Source organism: Neopelma chrysocephalum, unplaced genomic scaffold (genome assembly GCF_003984885.1).
Source record: "Neopelma chrysocephalum unplaced genomic scaffold, ASM398488v2 Primary Assembly neopelma1_97034, whole genome shotgun sequence".
In the NCBI taxonomy this organism is placed as follows: Eukaryota; Metazoa; Chordata; class Aves; order Passeriformes; family Pipridae; genus Neopelma; species Neopelma chrysocephalum.
Genome location: NW_020925676.1, coordinates 3730747 through 3757031, shown reverse-complemented (window position 1 = coordinate 3757031; position 26285 = coordinate 3730747). Strand labels below are relative to the sequence as shown.

Here is a 26285-nt window from a genome sequence, read left to right as displayed (position 1 = left end):
ATTAGTGAGGAGAAACATAAAACCTCTGGTTATTCTGAAGTTCCTCCAAAACGTCAGTGATGAGGGGAACATAGTTTTAAACACCAACAACCAAACATTTTAAGACTTAGCCAATATAATTGATTCATTCTTCATGAAATGCTTTTTGTATTCATGAAGATCTCATCTCATGTTTATTTCATTTTGGTTTCCTTTTATTAAGCTAGAGAGAGTAGCTGTGTCCAAAGGAATAAATTGGTTTAGGAGGTGAAATCCGTCCTTGTCAGTTCAAGTTATCCCCCCACCAACAAAATAAAATTACAGGTTATTCTGCTTCAGAAAATGACACTTGAGAAACTGAGTTACCCCAACCAACCCCTGTGAAAGCTGATGTCAATGTGGGGTAGTTTCCTCATTAGGTACAATTTCAGAGTCCCTCAATAAAGTACCCAGAACAAGTTCTGTAAAGAGCAATGAAATAAATGGCAATGCTTTATTTTCATGTGAAACACCATTCTTACTATAAATCAGTTGTCTGATGTATTCATTGAGACTGTGGTAGTGATGAGGATCCAGTTCTCAGATCAGGCTCATGCTCAGAGCTGTCTAAAAAGGGTGCAGACACTACTACAGTGTCACCCTAAACACTTGCCTGTTTATTCCACTTTCCCAAAGAGGTACTTCAGTAACCCAGTTCTACTGACAGAAAGTGCTTGCAGAAGGCAAAATCTGAAGTCATGCATTCAGGTTGTCATGGAAACTGCTCTTTAAATATTTATGCACAATTATTCTTGATGGAGGCATAGGTTAATTCAGTCAGAACAGAGGAAAAATGCTATATGGATGATCCAGCTGCCACAGGCTGTTGGTTGAGAAGGTTGAGCATGTGTAGTGAACTCACAGGGGTGAAACAACCCCACTGTTCAAGAAAGGGCTGTGTGTTCCCTGTGGGTGCAGAGAACGCTGGGACCTGCTCCAGTGTGATCTGATTCTGCTGCTGGTGACTTAGTGGCACACCTGATGCCATCTTTAGAGCCTCCTACACCTACACCTACATTCAGAATACAGAAAAATATATTCTCTCTAATGAAACTTCAGTGTTCCTTTCTTTTTCCTTTCCTGTAATTTCATTTTCAGCAATTTGGTCTTAAAGAACATTCTTTTATAGTTTTATTGGTTTTCCATATAAATCAGGGGGAAATTAATGCCTGCAATACTACAATAAATTCCAGGCAACAGTGATTTTGGGGAAAGGGATTACATCCCTCTGTTAGTGGTCAGATCAGCTGCACTGCAGTTGTTTGTGATAGTTGTCAATTTTTGTCCTGTTGTGCCCTTGGAGTTCCTAAAGTTGCAGTCAGACATAGAGATCCACAGTGCATACAGCCATGAGCTGAACATTAACATTTTATCTCTTTTCTGCATTTACAGGTGCAAGGGTTTGTGCTGAATTCTGACCAAATTAACAAAAAAAAAATCAACCATTTTCATTTTCTTAAATAGAGGCTTTTTATTTCATAAATGCTAAGAAGTTGAGACTAATAAAATCATCAACCATTTTTGACCATTTAAGCAGAAATACACTTCCAGATGTTGTCCTATTAAAAGTGACTGAAGTTAAACAGTCCATTTAGGTAAATATTAGAAAGATACACTGAGGGAGCAACTCGACGGCTCCTGTCTTTCCACGCACTGGAGATGTCAGGCTCAGCTAACTCCACTCAGGGCATCGCTCTCTGGAACAAGGCTTCATTTTTTCTCAGTGCACCAGGACATAGTGTGTAACCAGTCCTCATTACTGTAAGGAATGGCATGAGCAGGCAAAGCCCTGCAGAGGAATAGGCAAGCCCTGGAAGTCTTTAAATCACTGTTTCACATGAAGGAAATGAATGCAGAATAGTATTGACACAGGAAACTTCTTGACTGAATGGCTTTGAAGTGATGCAGTATGCCATCAGATCCTGCTCCAGTGAGAGTTACTAAATCCTGTCTAATTCATCAAACTTCACTGCAAGATTCATATTAGTGTGTCTGACAACAAAATCTCATGGCCATCAGAAGTCAGTAAAATCCCTACAGCCAGTGTGTGAGCAGGGCCTGGTTTTGAGCTTTTGATGTCAACCCTCTGTGCCCTCCTCACAAGACGTGAAGTTGTGGCCCTTGAGATTTGCTTCCTGGTTTTGTTAATGTTTGAACAAATTTCTCTATGGCCAAAAAAAGTTCAAACATAGAATAAAACAGCCAACTTGGAATAAGAGAGCCATGCAGTGTGATAAACTGTAGATTTATAATACCCACTGGGATACTTTTTGAACCCAGCATTTGATTAATCAGTTTATTTATTCACTTATTATATGGAATTAGAATATAATGGGAATCATGACAAAGCATATATCAGTCAATTATCATGTTTTGTGAGAGAGAAAGATGAATTATCTTTTCTGAAGCAAAGTGGATATCAACACAATGCTCATTTCTACAGAGTGTGCAGCACTGACACGCAGTCAGTTTTCTGTTCAAATGTCATGTACCTTATAACATACGGCTAGATTAATTTTCCTTGGATTCATTCAGGTGTGGCTGTATGGCACAACCAGTCTTTCTGTATTTCTCATTTCTGGATGAGAATTAGGGCTTGGTCATACAGGGAGTGTACTCTGAGAAAACACACTTTGAAATCAAGACAAATTAAGTTGAACAGGATTATTTAAGACTGAGACAAAAAATTACCATGAGTCTTTATTGAATATCAATTGCCTCATATTGGCACAAACTTGCCTTCACAGCATTTTTGTAAGTTGAATAAAAGACTTCTCCTCTCTCATGATCTGGGTGAACTCATCCATTTTCAACAACCTTTATCCTAAAAATCTTCCTTCTTTTCACAGCTACATAGCCACAACTTATCCTTGTGAAAACTGCTGTAAGCAAGGATTTAAACAGAAACTCTGCCTCTGAGGACCCCCTAGGAGACTATGCCTTTATGCTGCCATGTTGCTGTAGATAATAACAACCAAAAGGGCGACATACCCTTGTCATCTCCACCTTCTGAGAAAGGTACCCCTTGAAACATCTCCATTTCAGTCTCTGGACCCAGACCCACGGGACTGTTAGGGTCCTGTTGCTGTTGGACACTGCTGGGGGTTGGTTTTCTTGTCAGGAAAGCCAGTTCCCATGTTCAGAGATCACTTCGTGTCATGAGTGGAGATGATCTAGATTTTCTACAGAAATGTCTTTCCAACCAAAACATCATTCCTGTGTCCATGGCTTGCAAAAATAACAAGTGGAATCCAGAACACTGGCATCAGAAGAAACCAAAGGCCCTTTTGTAGGATGTAAGAGGAGCAAGGCTTTGGGAAGCTGAGTCTGAAAGAGGACAATGCATGGAATCACGGACTCACCAGGCTACCACTTTCAGGTTTTAAGCATTTTGTGCTCATTCCTTTCAAAAGTAGCTGTACTGACATTTTTATCATCTGCTAAATGTATCCTGCTCTGCTCAGAGCATTCTGACTTTACTGTAATTTGCTCTTCTATGTTTCTGACTTAGAAGCTGTAGTTCATAGCCCCCTCCTTGGCAGTGGTTTTACACCACTGCAGTAACCACACACATGTTGGGTCTCTGCATGTCTGTCTCCACTCCGCTGTGCAGTCATGGCCTTACAATCATGTGTATCAGTTATGACCTGCCCTGCCAGGCAGGAGTAACTTTTGTTTTATTAATAAATTCCTTGGTGCTAATTAAAGTAAATCGATAATAGATGATCAGTATTTATATACATATATATATATGTGTGGTTTATTTTAGAACAGTTTTGTTGTGAAAGAAAACAGGTATGTAGCCCTTTTGGTTGTTATTGTCTATAGTAACATGGCAGTATAAAGGTATAAAGGTATTGCAAGGGAAAAGAGGTATTTAGCCATTTTGGTTGTAATATAGCACCCAAGAAAATGTGTAAGGGAAAGGGAAAAGAGAGAGAGAGAGAGAGAGAGAAGGTGAGTGAGAGAAAGAGAGAGAGAGAGAGGGGAGTAGTGGGGGAGAAAAGCCCATGAAACCCAGTTTGATGGGTTTATATACCCTGAGAAATCCTCCTAGTGCCTCCCTATGTGTATGTTGGTGGGAGGAGGCTGGTTTTGCAGAGTCTGGAAGTGATGGTTTTTGCAAAGTCGCTTAGGCTCTGGAGGGGGTGCTTAAGGCACCCCTGCCAAGAGACCTTCTCCGGGGTAGTGATGGGTGTGTGCATGCAGGGCCTTTTTGACACAGCCTGGCTCACAGGAGGTGAGCATCACATGCCCAGAGTGCGCCACTGGCCTCCTTTAGATAAACAGAAGTTACCTAGAGAAGTATCACACACCCAAAGAGTCGCCCCAGATCTACACAGACTACGACCTCCTCCTTCAGCCTTTATCTTCACTGTACTGGCAGGAGGCTTGCACAGCTTGCTGCAGTAACAATGTTTTAAGGCATTTAAAAAAGTCTAGTTCTTCACAGTATCCCTGCTCATTCACTTTTCCCTCTGAAATATAGGAATTGTAACATGTTTGGAGAATGTAAAAACATTATTTCCAAATTTTTTTGATAACGGTGAATAAATTCATGAGAAGCACCCCTTAAGAGTGCATTAAATTATCAACAAGATCACTTTCTTGATTAACTGCCTCGTTACCTTGTCTATTTTTGCACAGATCAAATAATGCTAATGAAGTTTGAAAGAAAAGACAGAATTTAAATAACTAAATACATCCCAGTAATATTGACACTATTTTCAGCACAAACCCAAAACATAGTCCCATAATAGTTACTATTAAGAAAATTAACTCTATCCCAGCCCAAACCAGCACACATACTGAACTAAATTCTGTCCCATCATTCATAACCTGGAGATGAAGCATTGCCCTGGATTTTGCATCGGTCTTCCAGGAATATATGTCTCACATAACTCATCTCTTATTTGCATCAGAAATTGAAAAATAAATTAATTAATTAATAATGACACTAATGGTACTGTGTTCCCAATCTGTGATGATTTCTGTTTGATAGTAAACTAACATGAGAAAATTGTTTCACCAGAAGGCAAGTTTAAAGAAAGGTCCTCCTGAATCCCTTCATTCCTGCTGAATTTCTTAGCATGGGGCAGGAGCAGCAGATGCAACATTCTCTCTCCTGGCAAAGACACTGGTCTGATGTCATGGGGCCAACGGGAGACTGGCTGCATCATCTCATCTTCATTCAGATATTTAAAATAGGACTAAAGCAAGACAAAGGTCTCAGTAATAGATCTCCCAATTCACTTGCATGAAAAATGGCTTGATGATTTATGGAGAGATGACAGATGAAGACTAAAGTTTAGACATAAGATATACCTGTGCCTTAAAAAAATTGGGCAAACTGTAAGTACAAAACTGTAGAAAGGCTTAACAGTATAGGGGTAAAAAGGGAGAAAATCGTTTTGCCTGTGTATTTATGATATTATCTTATCACATCTTCATTAAATCAGTTTGCTTATATGTTCACTAGACAGTAATCACATTCAAATTTTAAAGTAAAATCTACCTTGTACTGTGAGATCAAAGCTTCTATTTGATCTGATGAAATGTGGCCTGAGACATTCATGTCAAACTGCCAAAATTATGTGGTTGAAGGGAAAAACAATATGAAATATCTAAATCAGTTTTTAACCATCTGTGACATGACTTCAGTAATTGCTGTCTTCCAAAGACAATGGTAATGTAATGATGCTCTGCTTGTCTGGACAGCTTTGGATGCCTGATTAGATACATTTGTTTTGATATTCTTCTTTTGTTCTAACTTAAATTAACCAATTAGTGCAGAGAAATCTGATAATCAAAAGTGCTTGAACTTCCAACCACTTAAGTAAACATTAAATCCAGCTCATGGTGGTGGATTATGCTTAAAATAAAGACTGAAGCTAAAATCCAATTCCCAGCATTTTAGATTAATTCATTTCAGGAGTGAGAAGCTGGAAAAGCTAATTACTGGTAAGCATTGCATTTTATTTAGCACAGGGTATGTTTTCTGCTCTTCTTGCTGAGCTGCAGAATGTGACGTGGCAATAACCTGGGTGCATTGGTCACAGGAGCACCAGGAGCTTGTTTAGAGTAGTCTGTCTTGAAATCTTTTCTTAGTTTCAGTCAGAATCAAATCCTGTTTTTTTCATTAAGGGGCCTCTTCTGAGTGCAGTGTGACTGTAAATGAGAATGACAATAACTGGCCTCAGCCTCCTGCATGGCTTTGTCCTGTCGTGCAGAGGGAGACGTTGCTCTGCTCACAATGTCATCCCTCACACATCTGGAGTTCGATTCTCAAGCAACTTAATTTGAACTGAATTTCTGAATTTCTGATTTCAGTGGTGATATGCTTCCTACTGTGAATTAAGTCAACTATATTCAGTTCTGTAGGCACTTTTCTCTCTTTTTTTTCAGCCCTTATGGAACAGAGAACTCAGAATGTGTAAATGCAGGTTGGTTTTAAGGATGATGACAAGACAAGAAGCATCAAGAGCTATATAAGATGAGATTACTAATGTGGTTCACATAATTTTTCAGGTAGAAGGGTAGCTACTCTTCCAGCCTCTCTTGTTGGAGTCCTGAGCCTAAAGTTCACTCTTTCTGCTGCTCCTCCTGAACAAGAGGCAGGATGCTGTCAAAAGATATTTCTTCACATATCTTCCAGCTCCATGTAAAGCTTTATTTTAGGGAAGGTATCACGGTTCTGCCTCTTGACACATTTTAATCAGTGACCTTGTTCCTCACAAAGAGTGTAATGCAATTATGATAGATTGCTCAAAAATATTCACATTCTTTTCCATTCTTTCCAAACAGGCTCCTGAAAGTGGTCTTTTTCCAGAGCTGACTTTTCACATCTTGCCCCACAACTATAGTTAGGACTCGAGAACATTTGTTGGAGTAAACCAGAGTCAATGTTTCCACCTGTAAGTATTTGATGTATGTTGACCAAGCATTTGCTATCCCCTATATTGGAATAACTGGCTTAAAATGATGTGATTTTGCTCTATTTTTTAGTAGAATTATCTTACTATAATTTCTATTTTTATTTTTCCATCATGTTAAATTATTTTTTTGTATGGCACAGTGTCACCTCATTTGAAGAATGTATTTTTTCACCCATTATTCTCTTGACAGGTTCAAACTCTTGAAGGAGATGGGAGATTACTTGTTAAATACTACTCATACCTACTGTTAATTTGTAGAAATAAGGTCAGCTCCTGAACACTCTAGGTAGATAACATTGTTGAAAAACTTTTTTGATCCTGTGCTTCACCTGTCTTGTTTTATTTTCTCTTCCTTCTAAATGTGGAACATATTTTTCAGGTCTGGAGCTCCTGTGATGTAGGAAGCTGGAATTGTTGCTATTTTTTCCTCTCTTCATCTCTCTCGTACTTCTTTAGCTACTATAATTATTTTCAGCCTTTCTGTGACAGGTTTTTTCTAAATTTTATGAAAAATTGCTTCCTGAATTGTTTGGATGGCCATGTATTACATCTTTATTTGCTTCCTTAACTTTTTGCTTACATCTGCAGGTGTATGTATGCATGTATCTGTGTATGCATATAGAATGGGTCATCAACAAACACAGCTGTTTACAAAATTCCCATGGCTAAGCTGTAAGAAAAACTTAGAAAAAGACTTTAAAAACTGACCATAAAAGCTTTGCCTCCTGAGGCTCAGAGGAAGGCAATCCTGAGAGTGTGATGGGTTTCCCCTCCTCACAACCCCACCACACTCACATGCTCAACCCTACATATTTCAAGGTGTGAAGTTCCATTTTCTGAAATTCTTGGGTTTGCTGACTCCTGTTTATTTCTTTGGTTTGCTGTAAAATACGGTGAAACCTGGCAGCACTCCTTTGGACCCGGATGGGCAGGACCTCCAGTTTGGAGACATGAACCAGATACTGTGGAAAATAAAACCAGAGAGAGATTGCAACACCATGGATGGACATGGAGATTCACAGAAACAGGCTGCAAAGATTCCATAAAAGTATTCTGAATGTATGTAACCGTACCTTAAAAATAAGCAGGTGTTTTTACACAGGGCTCAGAAAAAGCTTTTTTTCTTCCAGTGCCACCAGCTACCTCTGTGCTCCTTCTCCCTCCCCCATGCAAGATGGCTTTTATGATACAGCAAGTGACCTCTGTGATACAGCAGAATTCTTTCCTATGAAACTGTCTGCCCTGCAAATTTCCTTAAATTTGCAAATGAAGATAATGTTTTCTGTTTCAAATATTCCTTGGTCAGGTCATTTGGGAGCTATGCCTGGTTGTGGGTCTCTGAGGCTCTCTGCAGACTGAAGATCAGCCTCCAGAACCCACAAGGGGCCTCTCACCTGTTCACTTGCACCTGTTTAACCCCTGTACCTGTGGGTGAGGGCATCAAGCTAAGGGAGAATCTGAACAAATTCCTTCATCCCCTGTGTCTACTTAATTTGCCTTTTTTTTCTGTGTTCAATTCTTACCTCTATCACTTGGAATGTAAGGGGGTTTTTTTTGTTTGTTTGGTTTGGCTTTTGGTTGTTTGTTTTGTTTTGTTGGGTTTTTTTAAAGTTTTCATTTTCCTTCCATCATTTGTCAGATCTTAATTCAGTGACTTGCATATCAGGTTGCTATTAATCTCTGGCTTTTGACTTTGTGTGTCTGTTTTACATTTTTTATACGTGTACATTCAGTCTAAATGTCAGTCTGAGCTTCTAAAACCCCAGAGGCAAAGTTTTACTCCATAGTGGTTTGTAGATATATGATGGTTAAACAAGGTACAAAGCAAATTCTGAGGAAATTGGCGCTTCTCCATGCTGAATGTACACAAAGGAAATGAATTGTATCTGCTAAGGGAGTCATTACAGGGAGTTATCAGACATTTATAGTTTCATTTATAAGTTACCATACATAATTTGCATAGGTTTCTAAGCTAAACATATTCTAAAGTATTTTTCTGACCTACCGACCTTTAAATATAATTTGTAAAGGCAGGAGAAATTTGATATGGTTATTTTCCTCCTATAAATATACCAAACTTCTTTTCTCAGTTGCCATGACTGCACTATACTTGGAAGACTAAATGTGAGTTTCAGTGCTCAGTTTAACACAAAAACAACCTTCAGAGGTGCCTGTACTTTGGAATAATTTTTCCAGGAGTCAGGAAGTGCATCTCAACATGAATATATTTATAAATATATATATATACATGTTTGATCTGTTAAAGACAGATTACCCTGTTTTTGTTTTGCACCCAAAGTGGAAATTTTGCCTCTCTTGAAACTAAAGTATTATAAATAAAACATTACATATGTCAATTTAAAAAAAAAGGCACCATATTTCTGCCTAAATATTTTCCTAGTTGAAATTTCTTTTATGGAGAGCAGATCTTCCCACCCATTTTTATGGAAAAATAACATACAAATACTTAACAGAGAACATTTCCTATATGAGTAAAGTCCACCACAAGTGGCAAAATTGGAGAGGGTCTTGGATTTGAATAGAAAACATTGCTTTTATAGTACTTAGCCATCTTTGCTATTCTAAAAGAGGCATACGGAATCTGCTATTTATTTATAAATACAGACATGGCATAGGAAACATCTAAACATATTTATTAGATGGTTTTTCATAAATTGTATAATTATTGGTTCTCTTTAATCCTGAAAATTATAAAGTATGTATCTCTCTAGTGTGCTCATGACACATAGAAAGGGTGCATTTGGCTTAAGAGTTGAGCACATTAATCTTGGTAAATATCATAATGAATGACAAATCTTGAAAATAAAATTTTTATTGAATTTCTCCAAGAGTTTCAACATCTCTCTTTGTAAAGAATTGTAAACCAGTCTTTTTTCTACCGAATTTTGCAAACATTTCTATTCCCAGCAGATTCTTCAGATTCCCCTGGGATAAAGAAAACACTATCTTCTTTTTGTTGTTTTTTGCAGTCTTCAAATAAATTTTCAAAATATTTCTATTGAGATTGAAGACTGTGTTTCCATTTCTATCACAAAGGAAACAAAACAACTCAGCATGCATGGAACACTTTACTTGAAGTTAAATATTCAATTTTGTAGGATAATAAGGAAGTAGATTCATTTTTAAGAGAGGCAGAAATGAATAGATTGGTTTTGAACATCATTTCTCAAAGCAGTTGGGCAGCAGAAGGGGAAAGAGGGAGAACACCCACTTTGGACATTGTAAATCCATTACTCATATTATTATTTCCTGTCCCTGAAGACACTTTACACCAGATTCCTTTGGGTGGCTCAGAACATCATGTTTAGTTTATTTTAATGAGGTTCAAGAATTGAAGGCACATTTGAGTTGTAAAGGATTGATTGCCTCAGATAGGTTTGGCGTTGCTCATGCTCTTCAGTCACAGAGTTGGTGCAGTGTTTGAATGCAACAGCAAGTTATTGTAAGAAAGGTCTAAAAATTGAGCAGCTCTGCAGATCAGCAGCTTCTGTATGACTCAGTCTTCTCCCTTTGGCCTATTGAACATAAAATGCATGCACAGAGCAGTGGATTTCCATTGCCTTTTCTGTTGATGTTGCTGAACTCTTCCTGCACCCCTGAAGAAAAGGGTGATTTTATTGACAAGATGCCTGACATATTTGCTGTGCCAGTGAGCTCAGCCTGTGCTGCCTTCTGCTTTCAAGATAAAGAACCCCAAGAACACTGCTATGAAAAGGATATTTTAGAGGTCCCAGTTGCTTAATCTTATGCATAAACTGCTTTTATCTTTCTTTTCTTCTTCTTTATGTTTAATGCAATATCACTGGAATACACTCCCCATGCCACAAAGACTACACATGATCACAGCTGCTCCTTTCAGTGTGTGCCAGCTCTGAGTGAAAGATTAGCAGATTCTGTACACATATCTTAGTTAAATCAGCATGTTAGGTGGCTTTGAAATGTGTTCGATGCTGAATTTGCTATGCCTCTGGGTTTTACCAGCCAAAGCCTGGCTGAGACCTGTGTTGTCAGGCTTCCTGAGGGTGATGATTTGGTGGCATTTGGAGGTTCCTGGTCTCTGAATACAGTCACAATCACAAAGAAATTTGCAGATATTTCAAAGAGACAGAAAAATAGATTGGTGCCTGCAGGACAAGGACAATGCTTTTACTTTTGTGATGCAGCTGTTAAAGGAATGGTCATTTCCTTCTGCAGGGTGAAAAGAGCATTTTAAAGAAATAATATGGTTTGCTTCTCTGGAGTAATTGGGTATTCATCAACCTGTCCAGACACAGCCATGGACACAAACCCAGTAGTTCTGAGCCATGGGAGTCATGCTTGTATCTCTAGCATGAGGCAAATATGAAGCAGTTTGTCTTAGGCTGCTCCTCTTTTGATCACTTCTCTACCACATGGGCCATCCTGTGCAAAAACCCAGAGGCTAATCCAGCCCACTGTCTGTCTTACCATCTCTCAGCGGTTCCTGGCCATTTTCTCCCTTTCATTTCTGTGTTTGACAAGGCTACACTACCTGCTATAGCCACTGGTGTCTATTCTGTATCACAATATCTGTGCTGCAGTTTGATATCATTTCAACAGGTGTGTGCAATAAAAATCAGACTCATTGAAGCACAAGTGATGTCTTTGGCACTGATTGATAGCCTTGGTTGCAGGCATTTCAGGGAGTCCATGGATGTGTGAGAAAATGTCCTTTTGTCCTGCACCAGTGACGTTGCTTTTCTGGTAAAATTGAGGCAGGTATTCCACTGCATGATGGGCAGTGGGTGGTGGGAAGAGACATCTCTTTCATCCTTACCTGGCTTATGCTTTGGTTTCCTCCTGCAGCACATGATTTGGCCTTCAAAAAAAAGGTTAGGCTTTACAAACCTGCTGGGATGCCTCCTTCCTAGGGGAAATATTTGAATACTCTTCTAATGAGCTGTAATGGATTCCTGCTTGAACTGCCCTGTTACTGGAGTTTTGTTTGTTGTTTAACTCCTCTTTTGTAAAGAATGAGACTTACACCAGTTGATTGCTGATGTTGCACACATCTTGCTTTAGCAGTGTGTTTGGTACTGCAGTTTGTTTGACCACATGGCTTCACTGAGGACTTCTCCGGTTTTATTTTGGGTGGCATCTCTTCTTTTCTGCACTGCCTGGAGCAGGCCTCCTTGTTTCACTCCTCAAAAGAAAGGTAATTTTTTTCCTTAACAGAATTAATGCCGATTTATTTTTATCAGGCCATGAGGGCACTAAGCATCAAGCAGGCCCCTGAAGCATTTCTACAGGGACTTAAGGGACAGTGATTCATTTTCTGCATCTGCTAAGGCTGTCAGCAGCAGGATCACCTGTGGTTTTGCATTGACTTGTCTTCTCACAGCACTTCTAATCTCATTAAGTGTGACATAAATATAATTTGTCACGTTGACTTACCATGAATATCACTCTTTCTGGATTTAAAAAAACAACAAAACAAAACAAAAAAACAAAGCAAACCCCAACCATTTTCTTACACCTTTTCAGAAGATTTTACCACTCAGTTTTCATTAACTGTGCCCTTTTTGGGAGAATTAAAAACATCTCTCTCTTTTTTTTTTTTTTTGTTAAATTTCCCTTTCAGTCACATTAAGACCTTTCTTAATCATTTTCAGACCTGAGGGAAATCGTCTGTCCATAAAATCATTTATTTCCCTACACAGCCATCAAAGTCAAAATGCTAATTGGGCAGAGAAAGGTGGCTGAGAGATTCTAAGACAGTTTCTTACTGAAAAGCTTCTGGAAAAGTATTATGGTTAATATGGGATAATAATATCTGTGGCTTTGCATCCTAAGCAAGGTACCTTTTGCATTTATATATTCTCCTTTGTGTATAGCTTTACTGTGTGAGCACCCTGTAGTGCTGTAGTGTCTCTTTGCTATCATCTAATTATATCCCATTTTAATTATACTGGCATGTGCTTTACAACTATATGGCTTTTGTGTTTCAGTTGTAATAGGTGTGCAAATCACCCTCTGTGTCAGGCAGACAGACAGATCATCATATCCTTTATCTGGAAGAAGCCGTAAACATGTAGACTGCACAGAAACACAACCCCACCTGCCTCTTCCCTTTGATTCCAACCAAAAGGGTGAAGCACGGTTCAGTGTTCAGACAAATAATTGAAAACCAGCAAATACAATGTCTCTGTATACATTTATTTAGCTATACTGTGTGAGGGAAGAGGGACAGGTGAGATTATTGCTGCAAGCTCCTATCCAAATGCCCCCAAATTTAAGGAAGATTTATGTCTATAGGTTTTGGATTTGTGACTAAATCAAGTCCTATACAAGTTGCTGTGGACTGCTAAAATTACTCTGAGGGTGGTTCAAAATCAATTGGTAGGAAAATAAGTTTATATTCTTTCCTTCCTTTTATGATTCGTAACTCCTGCCTCTGAGGGAAAGGAGAATAGCAGAAAAGATGCTGCTGCAACTCCCCTGAAGTGTCCAGGGCACTGCAAGGAGGGGTTCAGTGGTACAAGCATCTCACCTTTCATAGATATTGACACATAAACTAATGAGCAGGACATCTCATTTTGTTCATACGAGTTTAAGCTCATCTTTTGAGGGGACTTCACACTCCTAAGTGCCCTAGGTTTATTGTCTTTTCAATCATAGGAGGGCTTAGCAGTTCAGAAGTCTGAGACTTTCAGATGTAGTCTACTCAATGTGGTTTTTTGAGGCAAAAAAGGAGGGTTTTTTGACCAGACCACTGTTAACAAGCTGACAGCCATTGTGCTCTGCTGGAAGTATTTCTGGTTGGTTTGTCGGTTTGCTCAGCCTTATACTGGTGGCAATGAATAATCTCTTCCTATTTCCCATTTGCTACGTGCTGTTTGCCACATTGTGTCTATATTGACAACTACATTCATGTCACTGGTGCTGCTGAGAAGGTCCTTCCAGTCCTTCCAGTCCCCTTCCTCCTGGAGGAGATAGATGCCTTGTGGAAAGTACAGGAATGTGATTATTTTAGCAGCAGAGAGAATAATCTGGGTACAATTAATTTTCAAGACAATTTTATTTTAAGAAGCCTTACACCTAGGTCTGTGAGGAGAGTAATAAATGTGACTCTTATGCCAGAAACTGAAGGTTGGGGTGTTTTTCTCACCCAATCTGACACTTAGGAATTCCCATCAAGCGTTGATAATCTCAGCTTCAGACCTCACCAGTCATCCTGTGAAATTGCTCCTGCTGCCAGCAGGCACCGGCCACTCAGCCAACTGCAGGGAGAACAAGACAATGTTCTCATCACTTTCCAGGGACGGAAGGTATCATCTCAATGGATTGGACAGGTCTTGTGTTGGTGAAACCTCCAGAGTGACTTTGAGAGCCTTGCTCGAGACGGCACCAGTGTGTGTGCATGAACCATCTGGCAGAGGAGCTGCAGCTGCTGAGTGACCCATATAATTATGATCCACTGACCTGGTGATGTGAAACATGCCTGTCTGAATCCATATCTTGGCTCTGGTGCAGCAGGGGATTTAATCACACTCCAAATACTTCGCAAGGTGCATGCATCTGTGTCAAGTGATGCAAATGTTAATTCCTCAGCCTAGAAGAGAGTCAATTTGCCTTCTAGTAAAATGAAGTAATTTCCAGTTTTTCAGGAAAAGAGAAGCTGTTCCACTAGTCAGGAAATCCCTTCAAAATCATCTGAAAGCACAAGGCAAACTGAAGCCAGAGTCTTTGAAAATAAGTTCTTAGAGTATGTCACTTAAAAAGCACCAAATATTGGAGTTTGACCTTGACTCTTCCCATCTCCCTGCTGTATCCAGCTTCATACTCAGCACAGACGTTGGGCACAGGTGGCTCAGCCTGCAAAATGTTATTTGAGGTGGGAGTCTGAGATATTTTTAGCCTGGCAAAGGAAGACATTTACAAATTAGCAGTGATTATTACCTTATTCCCCCGTCCTGTCTGGAGGGATAAAGCCTGAGAAATCTCTAAACATCTGTCTGCTGCAGCCAAAGCACAAGAGAGCACCTTTACGAGTTGGGCATTTAAACCAGCCCCAGTGGGGATCCCTGTGCCCTTCATGACAGCAGGGTCACAAAGTGCTGTTCTGCACAAAATACATTGAGAGGGGTTTCCATTACAGAACAACAGAACATTTATTTAGAAGCTTGAGAGGACATTTTTCTGGAGTAAAAGCCAAGCTGAAAGTGTAGCTTATTCTTGTTTTGAGAGATATTCCCTCTTCTCTCACCGCTCCTTTCTTCTCTGCATTCAGTACCTGAGCAGCTGAAGCCCACCTTGCCACAGAATGTGTGCCAGCCCATCTGTCACAACCTCAGAACTTTATCCTGATGTAAGGCCCAATCTAGAGGTCAGAGAACACTCAGTGGCCAAACCATGTCTGTTGATACACTTTTGTATCCTTGCACAACTCATTTTCACACAAACTCCACTCCTGCTTCATCAGTGAGCCAGTCATTGAACTTTTTCTGCAATGCCTGGCATTGGGTTTTTAATTCCCAGCTCTGGTGTCTGAGCACATTATTGAACAACTTAAACAAAGAGCTTGAAGGTGCTGTCTAAAACTGTGTGGGACTTTGTAAAACACAATAGGATTATATTCTCAGCCTCACTCACTGCCTTGCCAGCTGTCTGCCATGCCAGAGCTGGAGGCAGAGGCAGGAGGAAAAGGTTTGCTGGCAGATAGCAGGAAGGATGCAGTCATAGAAAGCATGTTTTTTGTCAGGTGATCACAGTTTGCTCACACAGCACATGCTTTCATACAGTTCCGTTGGAGTAAAAGCTGTTTCTGGCTCAGGTGGCATCACAGCCTCTTCCCATTTTCTGTCATTATTTGCCATATCAGCATTGAGTAAGGCACCACTACTGTGATAGTATCTCAGCTCTGAGGGGGTTGAGGCTCAGCAGTACCGAAATCACAGTGACTTATCTGCAGTACTGTCATTTCTTATTTTTTTTCATTGTTTGGCCTTGCCTTGGTCCATCTAGCTCTGGAACATCCTCATACCTACTCCTCTTTCCCAGAGCAATATTATGTAATCTTCTAGATTATATCCACTTTCATGGAAAGGGAATTTACAAAGACCTATATAAACATGTGTGCTTGTTTTACAGAAAAAAAATATCTTTGGTATTTGTACTGTGGAATTTGTAGGCAGAAAAAAATTGCAGAGGTAACTATCTCTACAAGGCTGGAGGCAGATTTACTCCTGGGCCCTTTCACTCCTGAAAAGGAACTTGTCTACTTAGTTCAAATAAAAAGTGCCCCAGTGAGGGGGGGAGAAAAGATTCTCTGTGGCTCAGAAGTAATCTTCATTGATTTTGCTTGTAGAAACTTTCTGAAAGAAGAGCAATTGCCTCATGCTATGGCACAAGCTTACGAACAGGAGGTACCTGCTTCTGCTGGGCCTCTTCTCTCCCCCAGCATGTGGGGGCTGTGCGGACCATTCAAATACACAAGATCATGAAAAAATTGAAACCCAGACAAGCACCATGGATCTCAGAGCAAAACACAGACCTGTGATGCATTAGAATTCCAATAGTTAGGGTACAATATGTGGATGCCCCACAGAGATCCCTTTCAGGGAGGAAAGGGCCCATGAGTAACAGATAGGCAAGTAAAATCTGGGATCCAGTTCATTAGGAACTGTAGTGATAGCACAAGGAGTAATGGGTTTGAACTGAAAGAGGGGAAATTTAGGTTAGATATACAGAAGAAATTCTTCCCTGTGAGGGTGGTAAGGTCCTGGCACAGGTTGCCCAGAGAAGCTGTTGCTGCCCCATCCCTGGAAGTGTTCAAAGCCAGGTTCAATGGGCCTTGGAGCAACCTCGTCTAGTGAAAGGTGTCCCTGCCCTTGTCAGGGGGCTGAAACAAGATGAGCTTTAAGGTTCTTTCCAACCTAAACCATTCCATGACTCAGATTCTATGTGCCACGTCCTGCACCCTCCCATTGCTGTCACCACCATATTCCCTGTAAAAAAAAAAAAAAAAAATCAAACTACAAGATTCACACCTTTTGCTTTGTATTTCTGTGACCAAAGCTGTTCTTCTGCTTTCACATGAGACTCTCAGTGGAAACTTAGTGTGGCCTGGCAACCAAACCTAGTGCATGGTCTTGAAAATGAGAATTAAAATGTTGGCACCTACAGCCAAAAGTAAAAAACAAAACAAAACAAAACAACAACAACAAAAACCAAACAAACAAACAACAAAAAAAACCCAACAAAAAAACAAAACAAAACAAAACAACAAAAAAAACCAACCCAAACCACAAAACTAAACAAGAATTTTTGTTTGTTTTAATTGAAAGTATTTTCTCAGACTGCTGATTCTGAGAAAAAACTGCATTGTGTCTTCAATATGTAGAAACAACTGGCTTCACTTTTTAGATGAAGACGTTTTCCCCCTGGAAAACTGCTGATGGATTTTTGTATTGAACAGGTAGCGAAACACCACATGGAATATGCACGTGCTGCTCAGTTTTATTTTTAGGGAATTTTCTTCTTCTTCTTTTTTTTTTAAATAAGGATTTGAATTTATTCTCCCAATTTTTTTTAATTTCCCAAGAATTGTGACCATGTGATGAAAATAATAGTTGAAACAGAATAAATTATCCAAGAGTTAGTGACCAACCCCTGTGTGTTGGTGGAGCTTTTCTCCATTAAAACACAAAAAAAGTTTAAACACATTAATCTCAGAGGAAAACATGAAATATTGATCAACCTTTGATTTATTGCAATTGATCTCTTACAACATAACAGCCTAAAAAGACTTCTGAGACGTCCTGTCCATTCAAGGTTTTCTAGGGCTATTTACCATTGTAAATAGGTGAATGGAAATCTTTAAATACTTAAAAAAATTAAGGGAGGGAAAAAAAAAAAGAAATCAGACCACTAGCACATTTTCAGGATAAAAACCCATTCACATATAGAGCTCACAGAGAGGGTGACCATAACTCTCATTGCAAAATGTGAACATGTTAATTCTTGACTTAAAAGATAAATAAAAAAACCTTTTTTAGTCATTGTGTCTAAAAAGACCAAACAAGAAACCAACACAACAATAATGATTGAATATTGCTTGAATATAGAAATATTTGAGTAGCTTAATTAATATTTGAAATGTGTCAGCGAGTTTTCTCTCCCTCCCTGCCCCCCTACAAGCCCTTCTCCCACTTTGGGTCACCCCAAAACCCCACAAACCACTCCCTGTGCCTTAGGGCACCCCCAACCCTCCCCTCTCTGCCAAGCCCCTACCCAACCCTGTGAACCCATCCTTGGAAACAACTCTCACACCAGCTTTTCCACTTTTGCCCCAAAAATCGGATCCACCACAAACAAAATTCAAGATTTTGAGGTTAAAAAAAAAAGCAAAAAATGGTTAAAAATCAGCTTCTTGTGGCATTTTTTTTTCAGGAGAATTCCAAGTTTTCTTGGCAAGACCCAAACCGTTGCACAAGCATCTGGGAATGTCGCCAGGTCCTCCTGGATTTCTGGGAATTTTGGATCACACTGCCAAGGTTTTCATATCTGTCATTATTTTTGAGGCGAGAATGAGGAAATCTGAGAACTTCCAAGATGGGGTGGGAGACATCCGATATCCTGCTCCCATGGAGGTAAATGAGAGGCAATTGGGGGTCCCTACCCCACAGCCCAGGTGGCCAAGAATCCAGGTGGGAATAGAGCAGGAATGGGGAAAAGTGGGGGAAGGGGAAGAGGGGCGATTCAGCACTGAGAGGGCAGATGGGGTGGACAGGGCTTGGTGTGGGGTGTGGTGCCCCACACTTTAGTGTCATAGTGCCCCAAACTTTGGGGTCAAAACACGCCACATTCTGGGGTCAAAACATCCCACAGTTGGGGGTCACAACGGACCACACTTGGGGGTTGCAGTGCCCCACACTTGGAGGTCACATTGCCCCATATGTGGAAGGCATGGTGCCCCACAGTTGTGGGTTGCATTGCCCTACACTTGGAGGTCACAGTGCCCCACAGTTGTGGGTCAAAATGATCAAAACTTGGGGTGTCACGGTGTCCCACACTTGGAGGTCAGTGCCCAGTACTTTGGGGTAAGACCCCCCCACTCTTTGGGTTGCAATGTCCCATGTAGACATTGCAGTGGTCCATACTTAGGGTCATAATGCTCCGTACTTATGGGTTGCATTGTCCCTTATGTAGGGGTCACATTGTCCCATATTTTGGAGTCATGGTGCCCCTATGCTTTGGAGTCAAAATGCCCCACATTTGGGGGTCACATTGCCCCACTCTTTGGAGACTCATTGCCCCACACTTAAGGATCACATTGCCACACATTTTGGGGTCACAATGTCCCTCACTTGGGGGTCACAGTGCCCTACATTTTGGGGTCAAAATATCCCAAGCTTCAGGGTCATAGTGCCTCACACTTGGGGTCACAATGCCCTGTGCTTGGGTTAACGGTGCTCCACACTTAGGGGCCACAGCACCACACACTTTGGGTCACATTGTCACACACTTTGATGTCAAGGCACCCTGCACCTGGGGGTCATGTGTGCATGTTTTGAGGGCCAAATATCCCACACTTGGTGTCACAACGACCCACATTTTGAGGTCTCAATATCGCACACTTAGGGGTCACAGTGCCCCACATTTTGGATTTGCAATGCTCCACACTTTGGCGTAAAAACACCCCACACTTTGTGAGTCACAGTGCTGTATACCTTGGGGTCAGAATGCCCCACACTTTGGGGCAATTTGAATCACATGGGGTCACAACCCTCCCTCCCCCCCCATTGGGAATAACATTGCCCTACACTTAGGAGTCAGAGTGCCTCATACTTGGGAGTTGTACTCCCATACACTTTGGAACCGTTACCTCCCAGTTTTCAAAATTACCAATAAACCTCAAATCCACCCTCAAAAAAACCCTTTAAAAGCATTTATTGACTGTTGTATCATAACCATCCAATGGAAGTATAATTTTTATAGGGGAAAAAGCAGGGGGATTCAGGTCTTTTTGACCTGAATTTGGTATTTTTTGAAGGTTCCAGAGGTCGGATGGGACACTGTGGCATCTGGATCCACACGGAGATGATCCTTTTGGGGAAAATCCAGGAAAATTTCATGGATTTGAGGCAAAATCCAAAATTTTCCTAAATCTGGGACAATTAGAGCTGGATCTGCCTATGGGACAGGATAGATGGGAGCATCAACTTCCTGACGGATCTGGTGGGAGATGTGGCTGGAACAGAGAGAAAACTGCATCATTTTGGGCAGAAAAAAATTATTGGCAAAAATGGGAATTATTATGCAAAATGGAATATTAATAAATAAATAGTGGGTAATTACTATGCAGAAGTGGATCAGTATTATGCAAAATGGCTTGATTTGGGGAAAAATGGCTCATTATTGGGCAAAAATAGCTTGTTTGGGGGCAAAAATCGTAATTATTGTGCAACACGGCTCATTGACATGGCTTATTGGAAAAAAAAAGGCCCATTATTATGAAAAATGGCTCATTTTTGGGCAAAAAGTTTGCTTACCAGGCTCGTTCCTGCAGGATCCCTCCTCAGTCGCTGCGGATGAAACCAGAGAAACTGGAAAATTTCTTCCAGAATCTGCCCATCCCCTCCCCCATCAACATTATTCCCAAATTTCTGGATGAAAAAAACATGGATATGGGGGTAAAAAAATTAGGACTTACTCACCATCCAGCAAAATCCCGGGATTTCCACATGTCCACCACCTCGCCAACACTTTGGGCATCACGTCCATCTGGAAGCTTCAGGTCATCTCTAGGATTTCCATTGAAATTACCACAGGGGGCACACAGACGGGCAGCCAGGTTCGAAGCCGCGGTGATGCTTGCCTCCCCATCACGAGTGACCGTGACAGACATCCCTGAACGATGGGTGACTGTGACATTCCCAGGGGATGAGGTCACAGAGACGGAGTCAGAGATGATGGCGGGGGGGCGTGTGAAGAGGCCATTGACCTGGAAAATTCCAGACAATTCCAAAAAACATGATAAAACCCTAGTTTTTCTTGGGCAAAAGGGCTCTAAATTGGGCAATATCACTCCATATTAGCCATAATCACTCTTTTTCTTTGCAAAAATGGCTAATTATTGAGCATAACCACGTTATTTTGGGTGAAGTAGCTCAGTAAGGGGCAAAATCTAATAGGATTTTTGCCCAGATCTCTCTAGAATAACCCAAACCACCCCAACATGCTTGCCCCTTGCCTCGCCCACTCACCCACACTTCCATGTTGCCGTTGACACTGATGACGCCCTCGCGGACAAAGACGATGGCAGCCGTGGCAGCTGGGACATTCATGTCATGACAGTCGCTGACCTCCACCACCACCTTGAACCAGTCAGGTGCCTCCTCATCGCAGAGGGCCGACACCTTGTAGGTGCCACTGGCCAACAGAAGCCCAGGGACGCCATCAAAGGTGGTCAGGGTGGCTCCAGGTGTGAGCTGGCAGTGACCTTCACTCTTGGCGCACACTTGTGACCCGTCACGGGTGACACACACCTGGTCCAGGTGACATTGCATATCCCGGCACACCAGTCCCCGCGATGGGTGACAATGGCATTCCTTGGAGCAGTTGTTGAAGGTGACAGTCTCTCCTGCCTGAAACAGGAAATCTTGGAGGTTATGACCCATCTCCCACATTTTGGAGGGTAATTCCCAAATTCCAAGGGGGGGGGTAAATGTCAGAGAGTGAGAAATTCAGGTGGATTTGATGGAGTTTGGGAAACTCAACCAGTTAATGGTAATGTTTTCCCTGTTAGTTATAATTTTTTCCTATTGTCATTTTTCCCCACTAACTGTCAATTTTCCCCACTAATTTTCTTTTTTTTTTTTTCCTGGCTAATCCCCTATAATTTCTCAATTTTTTTCACCATCAGTTGTTCTTTTTTTCCCCAAAATCCTCTGGAACCTCTCAGATGGGTTAGCCCAACCCCCAGATGGGTCGGCCCAACCCCCAGTCTGGTTCCCAGCAAACAAACCCCACCAATCCCCAGCCTCAATGGTCACCTGCCCCATTCCCTGACCTTGAGGTAACGTCCCCTGTGGAAGCAGCCGCAGTGCTCAGGTGACACACAGGTGTCCCCATCGAAGACAAACCCCTCGTCGCACTGACAACCTTCAAAGCACCCCCAGGTGCAGGGAGCGGGGCCCACAAGGGCAGCACAGGTGACATCACAGGTGCGGGTGCAGAGCTTGTAGTGGCTGTTGGGAGGGCAGGACAGGGCTGGGGAAAAGGGTGAAAAGAAACACCGTTGAGATGATTCCAAAATTGTGGGTGTTTTATTTGTCAAAATTTGTGGGTATTCAGAAAAATTTTAGTTTTGGTTTTTTTTTTTTTTTTAATTTGAGGGTTTTTTTTCCAAAATCGGAGAGGTCTTTCCCCAAAATTTGAGCATTTCCATCAAAACTTTTTCTTCCCAAAATTAGATTTTTTTTTTTAAACTTGAGGGTATCATTCAAATGCGGCATTTTTACTCCATTTTGGAGGGTTTTCAGTAAAATCAGATGTATTTACCAAAATTGGAGGGTTTTCTTCAAAATCTCAGTTGTTTTTTTCTTTTTTCAAATTGGAGCTTTTTTTTACAAATCCAAGTGTTTTTTACCAAAAATAAAAAGCTTTCTGCAATATTTTTTAAAAAATTGAAGTTCATTTTTTCAAAATTGGAGGAAAAAAAATTTAAGATTAGAGGGAATTTTTCAAAATTTGAGAGGCTGAGGGAGCTAGGGTTGTTTAGCCTGGAGAAGAGGAGGCTCAGGGCAGACCTCCTCACTCTCTACAACTCCCTGAAAGGAGGTTGTAGACAGGTGGGGGTTGGTCTCTTCTCCCAGGCAACCAGCAGTAGGACAAGAGGGCACAGTCTTAAGCTGCCAGGGGAGGTTTAGTTTGAACATTAGGAAAAAAATTTTTACAGTGAGAGTAATCAGAAATTGGAATGGGCTGCCCAGGGAAGTGGTGGATTCACAATCCCTGGAGGTTTTTAAGATGGGACTGCATGCGGCACTGAGTGCTGTGGTCTAGAAACCACGGCAATGTTGGATCAAGGGTTGGACTTGATGATCTCGGAGGTCTTTTCCAACCCAATTGATTCTATGATTCTATGATTTTTCAAGATATATTTCAAATTATTTTTCAAAATGGGATTTTTTTCGGAATTTGAGCCTTTTTTTAATGACTGAAAAATTTTTATCAAAATGGCTGGTAATTTTTCAAAATGAAAGGAATTTTTGCATAATGGGAGGATTTTTTTCCAAAATGGAAGGTATTATTTCTAAAATTTAAGTTAGTTCTTTCAAAAATGGAGGACTCATTTTGAAATTTGATTTCTTCAAATTTTTAGGATTTTTTCAGAATGGGAGGGGTTTTTTTCAAATTTTGAAGGAATTTTTGCAAAATTGGAACATTTGGGTTTTTTTCTTAATTGAGGGGATTTTTCCCAAAATTTGAGGGAATATTTTCCAAAATGAACAAGGGAAATTTTCCAAAATTGGAGAAATTTTTTCAAAATTTGTTGTTTGGGTGGGTTTTTTTTTAAATTGTAGGGAATTTTTCCAGAATTTGAGGAGGTTTTTTCCAAAATTTCAGGATTTTTTTGCAGGAGAAAATGTAGCTTTTGAGGAAAATAGGACTTGAACGGGCGAAATCCTGTCTGACTTACGGCAGAACTCCTTTGTCCTCCATGGTTCAACCACGGCGCCGGCAGCCTGACAGGCAGCAACATATGCCTGCAGTGCATGACACAAGGCACCACGGTCCCCTCTGGCAGCACAGAGATCGTGGACACAGTGAGTGAAATACTCCATGGGGCTGACGTGTGGGTGACACCCCCGGAATGGTCCCTCTGCATCGCGGATGATCCCACAGGATCCATTCCTGTTGTAGGACGCTGTATTGGTGACATCACACTCGCCACACGTGCCGTCCTCACAGCCATCACTGCACGCTCCATCCTTCTCTGGAATCTTCCAGGAGGTGATGAATTCCTGGGTGTTTCTCGCGAGTGCCCCTGTGGGCAGCCGGAAGTCATCACTGGGGTCCCCGTCATAGTCACCGCCCAACCCGCAGAGCCGGCCACGATAGACGTCGGGAACAGTAATGAGCAGGAAGGTAGCAACGTTGTAGAGGACACGAACTCCCGCAGCGGTGTGGAGGACAATGTTATTCCCTTCTTGGCCAACGCGGAGTTTGTTGTCCTCCAGCACCAGTGGGAGGGTGTAGCGCTCTGAGTCCACCTGGGTTGGGGACAGGGTGACACGTTTGTGAAACGCGGTATAAGGTCGCCATACCCCACTCCTTGGTGATGCTGTAGCCATGGAGGGAGACCCCCACGCTCCTTACCATTCCTATGTCACCATGGGAGTTACTGGTTCCCCCTCCACAGTGACGGTGTATCCACAGATGGACACCATCACCACATTGTCACCATGTGGGGGTCTCCAGATCCTGCTCCACAGTGACAGTGGTTTGTCCACACAGACAACTGCTCTTTATTGCCACCATCTTTATTACCACCAAGTTATTGTGGAGGTCTCCAGATCCCGCTCCACAATATTGATGTACCTATGGGTGGACACCACCACCCTCTTCATAAATGTGTCTCTGTGAGGGTCTTCAGACCCTGCTCCACAGTGATGGCATACCCAAGGATGAACATCTCCACCCTCCTTATCACCACTGCATCACCATGGGTGTCACTGGATCCCCCTCCACAGGGACAATGTGGGCACTATCATCCTCTTCATTGTCACTGTGTCACCATGGGGGTCTACAGACTTACCTGCACCTCCCACCTCCGTCCCCGCTCCATGGTGATGATGTACCCATGGATGGACACCACCACCCTCTTCATCGTCACTGGGTCACCATGACTGCCCGCCTCATGCTCCACCAACACTGTGAAGTTGACCAACCGTGGTGCCGGCTCGCACAACCGTGCCAGGATGTAGGTGCAGGATCCTGGGATATTGAAGGTTCGTCCATCGAAGGTGACATAGTGGGGGTCCCCTGATACAACCAACCGTCCGTAACCAGTGGGGTGGCACCCCAACACCCCATCTTCCACCCGACATTCTTCATGAGCACCACAGTATGCTTCCTGGCATGTCACCGCACCATCAGCTCCACAGCGGCAGCGTTCCCGGCATGAGGGGTAAAACTCTATGTCCTTCTGGTAGTAGCGACCATGGTACTCACAGCCACACTCAGAGCGGGGAACACAGTCAGAGCCACTGAGGACGTAACCATGGTCACAGAAACAGCCTTCAGAGCAAGATGAGTCGGGACAGGCAGCAGGGATGGAGGGGGTGAGGCAGGTGGGCTGGCAGGGGCTCCCACAAAGCTCATAGTGAGAGTGGGGAGGGCAGGAAAGATCTGGGGATAAAAAGAAGCAGTGAGGAGAATATCAAGAGGGAAGAGGAGTCCCTCCAAGAAGAAAGGAAAGAAGGGAGGAAGGAGAAAGGGAGGAAAGTAGGGAGGAAGGAAGGAAGGAAGGAGGGAAGGAAGGAAGGAAGGAAGGAAGGAAGGAAGGAAAGAAGGAAGGAAGGAAAGAAGGAAGGAAGGATCCTGTTCACCCCCACCCCACCCACACTCACCACAGAACTCTGCTGTCCTCCATGTCTCCACATCTACCCCGTGACTCTGGCACGCGGTGACATAGGCAGCAACACCTTGACACACAGTGTCGCGGTGTCCCCTGTAGTGACAGGCGTCGAAGGCACAGTCTTGCAGGAATGGCTTCGGGTCAATGACACCATGACACTTCCGGAAGGGTCCCCCTGCTTGGGCAATCACCCCACAGTACCTGTCCCCACGGTATGGCTGCACCCGTGATGCATCACACACTGGGCACTGGTCACCACAACCAGCTGAGCACCCAGGGACATCCCCCACCTTCCAGCTCTCACCCAGCTGGGTCTCGTTGAGGGCGTGGTGGCCACCTGGGGTGACAAAGTCATCCTCGGGGTCACCGTTGGCATTGCCACAGAGGCCACAGACGGCACCAGAGTAGGCGCTGGGGAGGATGGCACGAGCATAGCTGTACCAGTCAAATGTGACGGTGAGGCCAAAGTCGGTGATGACAAAGCCATGGACACCGCGGTGAAACACAGAAAAGTGGGAGTGGGTGAAGGGTAGGGACACGAAGGTGCCGTCCACCTGGAGGAAGGGGGAGGGAGACAAGGGGTGAAGACAAGAAGGAACTGGATTGAAATCATAGGTTTCTGATTTTATTTTATTATTGTATTTCTTATTTTAATTTTATTTTTATTTCTATATTTTTTATTTTGTTTTGATATAATAAGCAGTGGA

General features: G+C 42.2%; 2 protein-coding genes across 2 annotated transcripts in view; both read right to left on the bottom strand.

Annotated features, from left to right (window-relative positions):
- LOC113961081 overlaps positions 1-26285 on the bottom strand; it is a 521441-nt gene that overhangs the window by 91503 nt on the left and 403653 nt on the right. The window lies entirely within an intron of this gene.
- Positions 19868-26285, bottom strand: part of LOC113961073 (IgGFc-binding protein-like) — a 14439-nt gene continuing 8021 nt past the window's right edge. Inside the window, exons 7-13 of the mRNA XM_027671097.1 lie at positions 25571-26132; positions 24757-25349; positions 23638-24211; positions 22006-22205; positions 21200-21580; positions 20651-20937; positions 19868-20184 (exon numbers count right to left, since the gene is read on the bottom strand). Coding sequence (XP_027526898.1) covers positions 20127-20184; positions 20651-20937; positions 21200-21580; positions 22006-22205; positions 23638-24211; positions 24757-25349; positions 25571-26132 — 2655 coding nt within the window. The 3' untranslated portion in view covers positions 19868-20126. The remainder of the gene's footprint in view (positions 20185-20650; positions 20938-21199; positions 21581-22005; positions 22206-23637; positions 24212-24756; positions 25350-25570; positions 26133-26285) is intronic.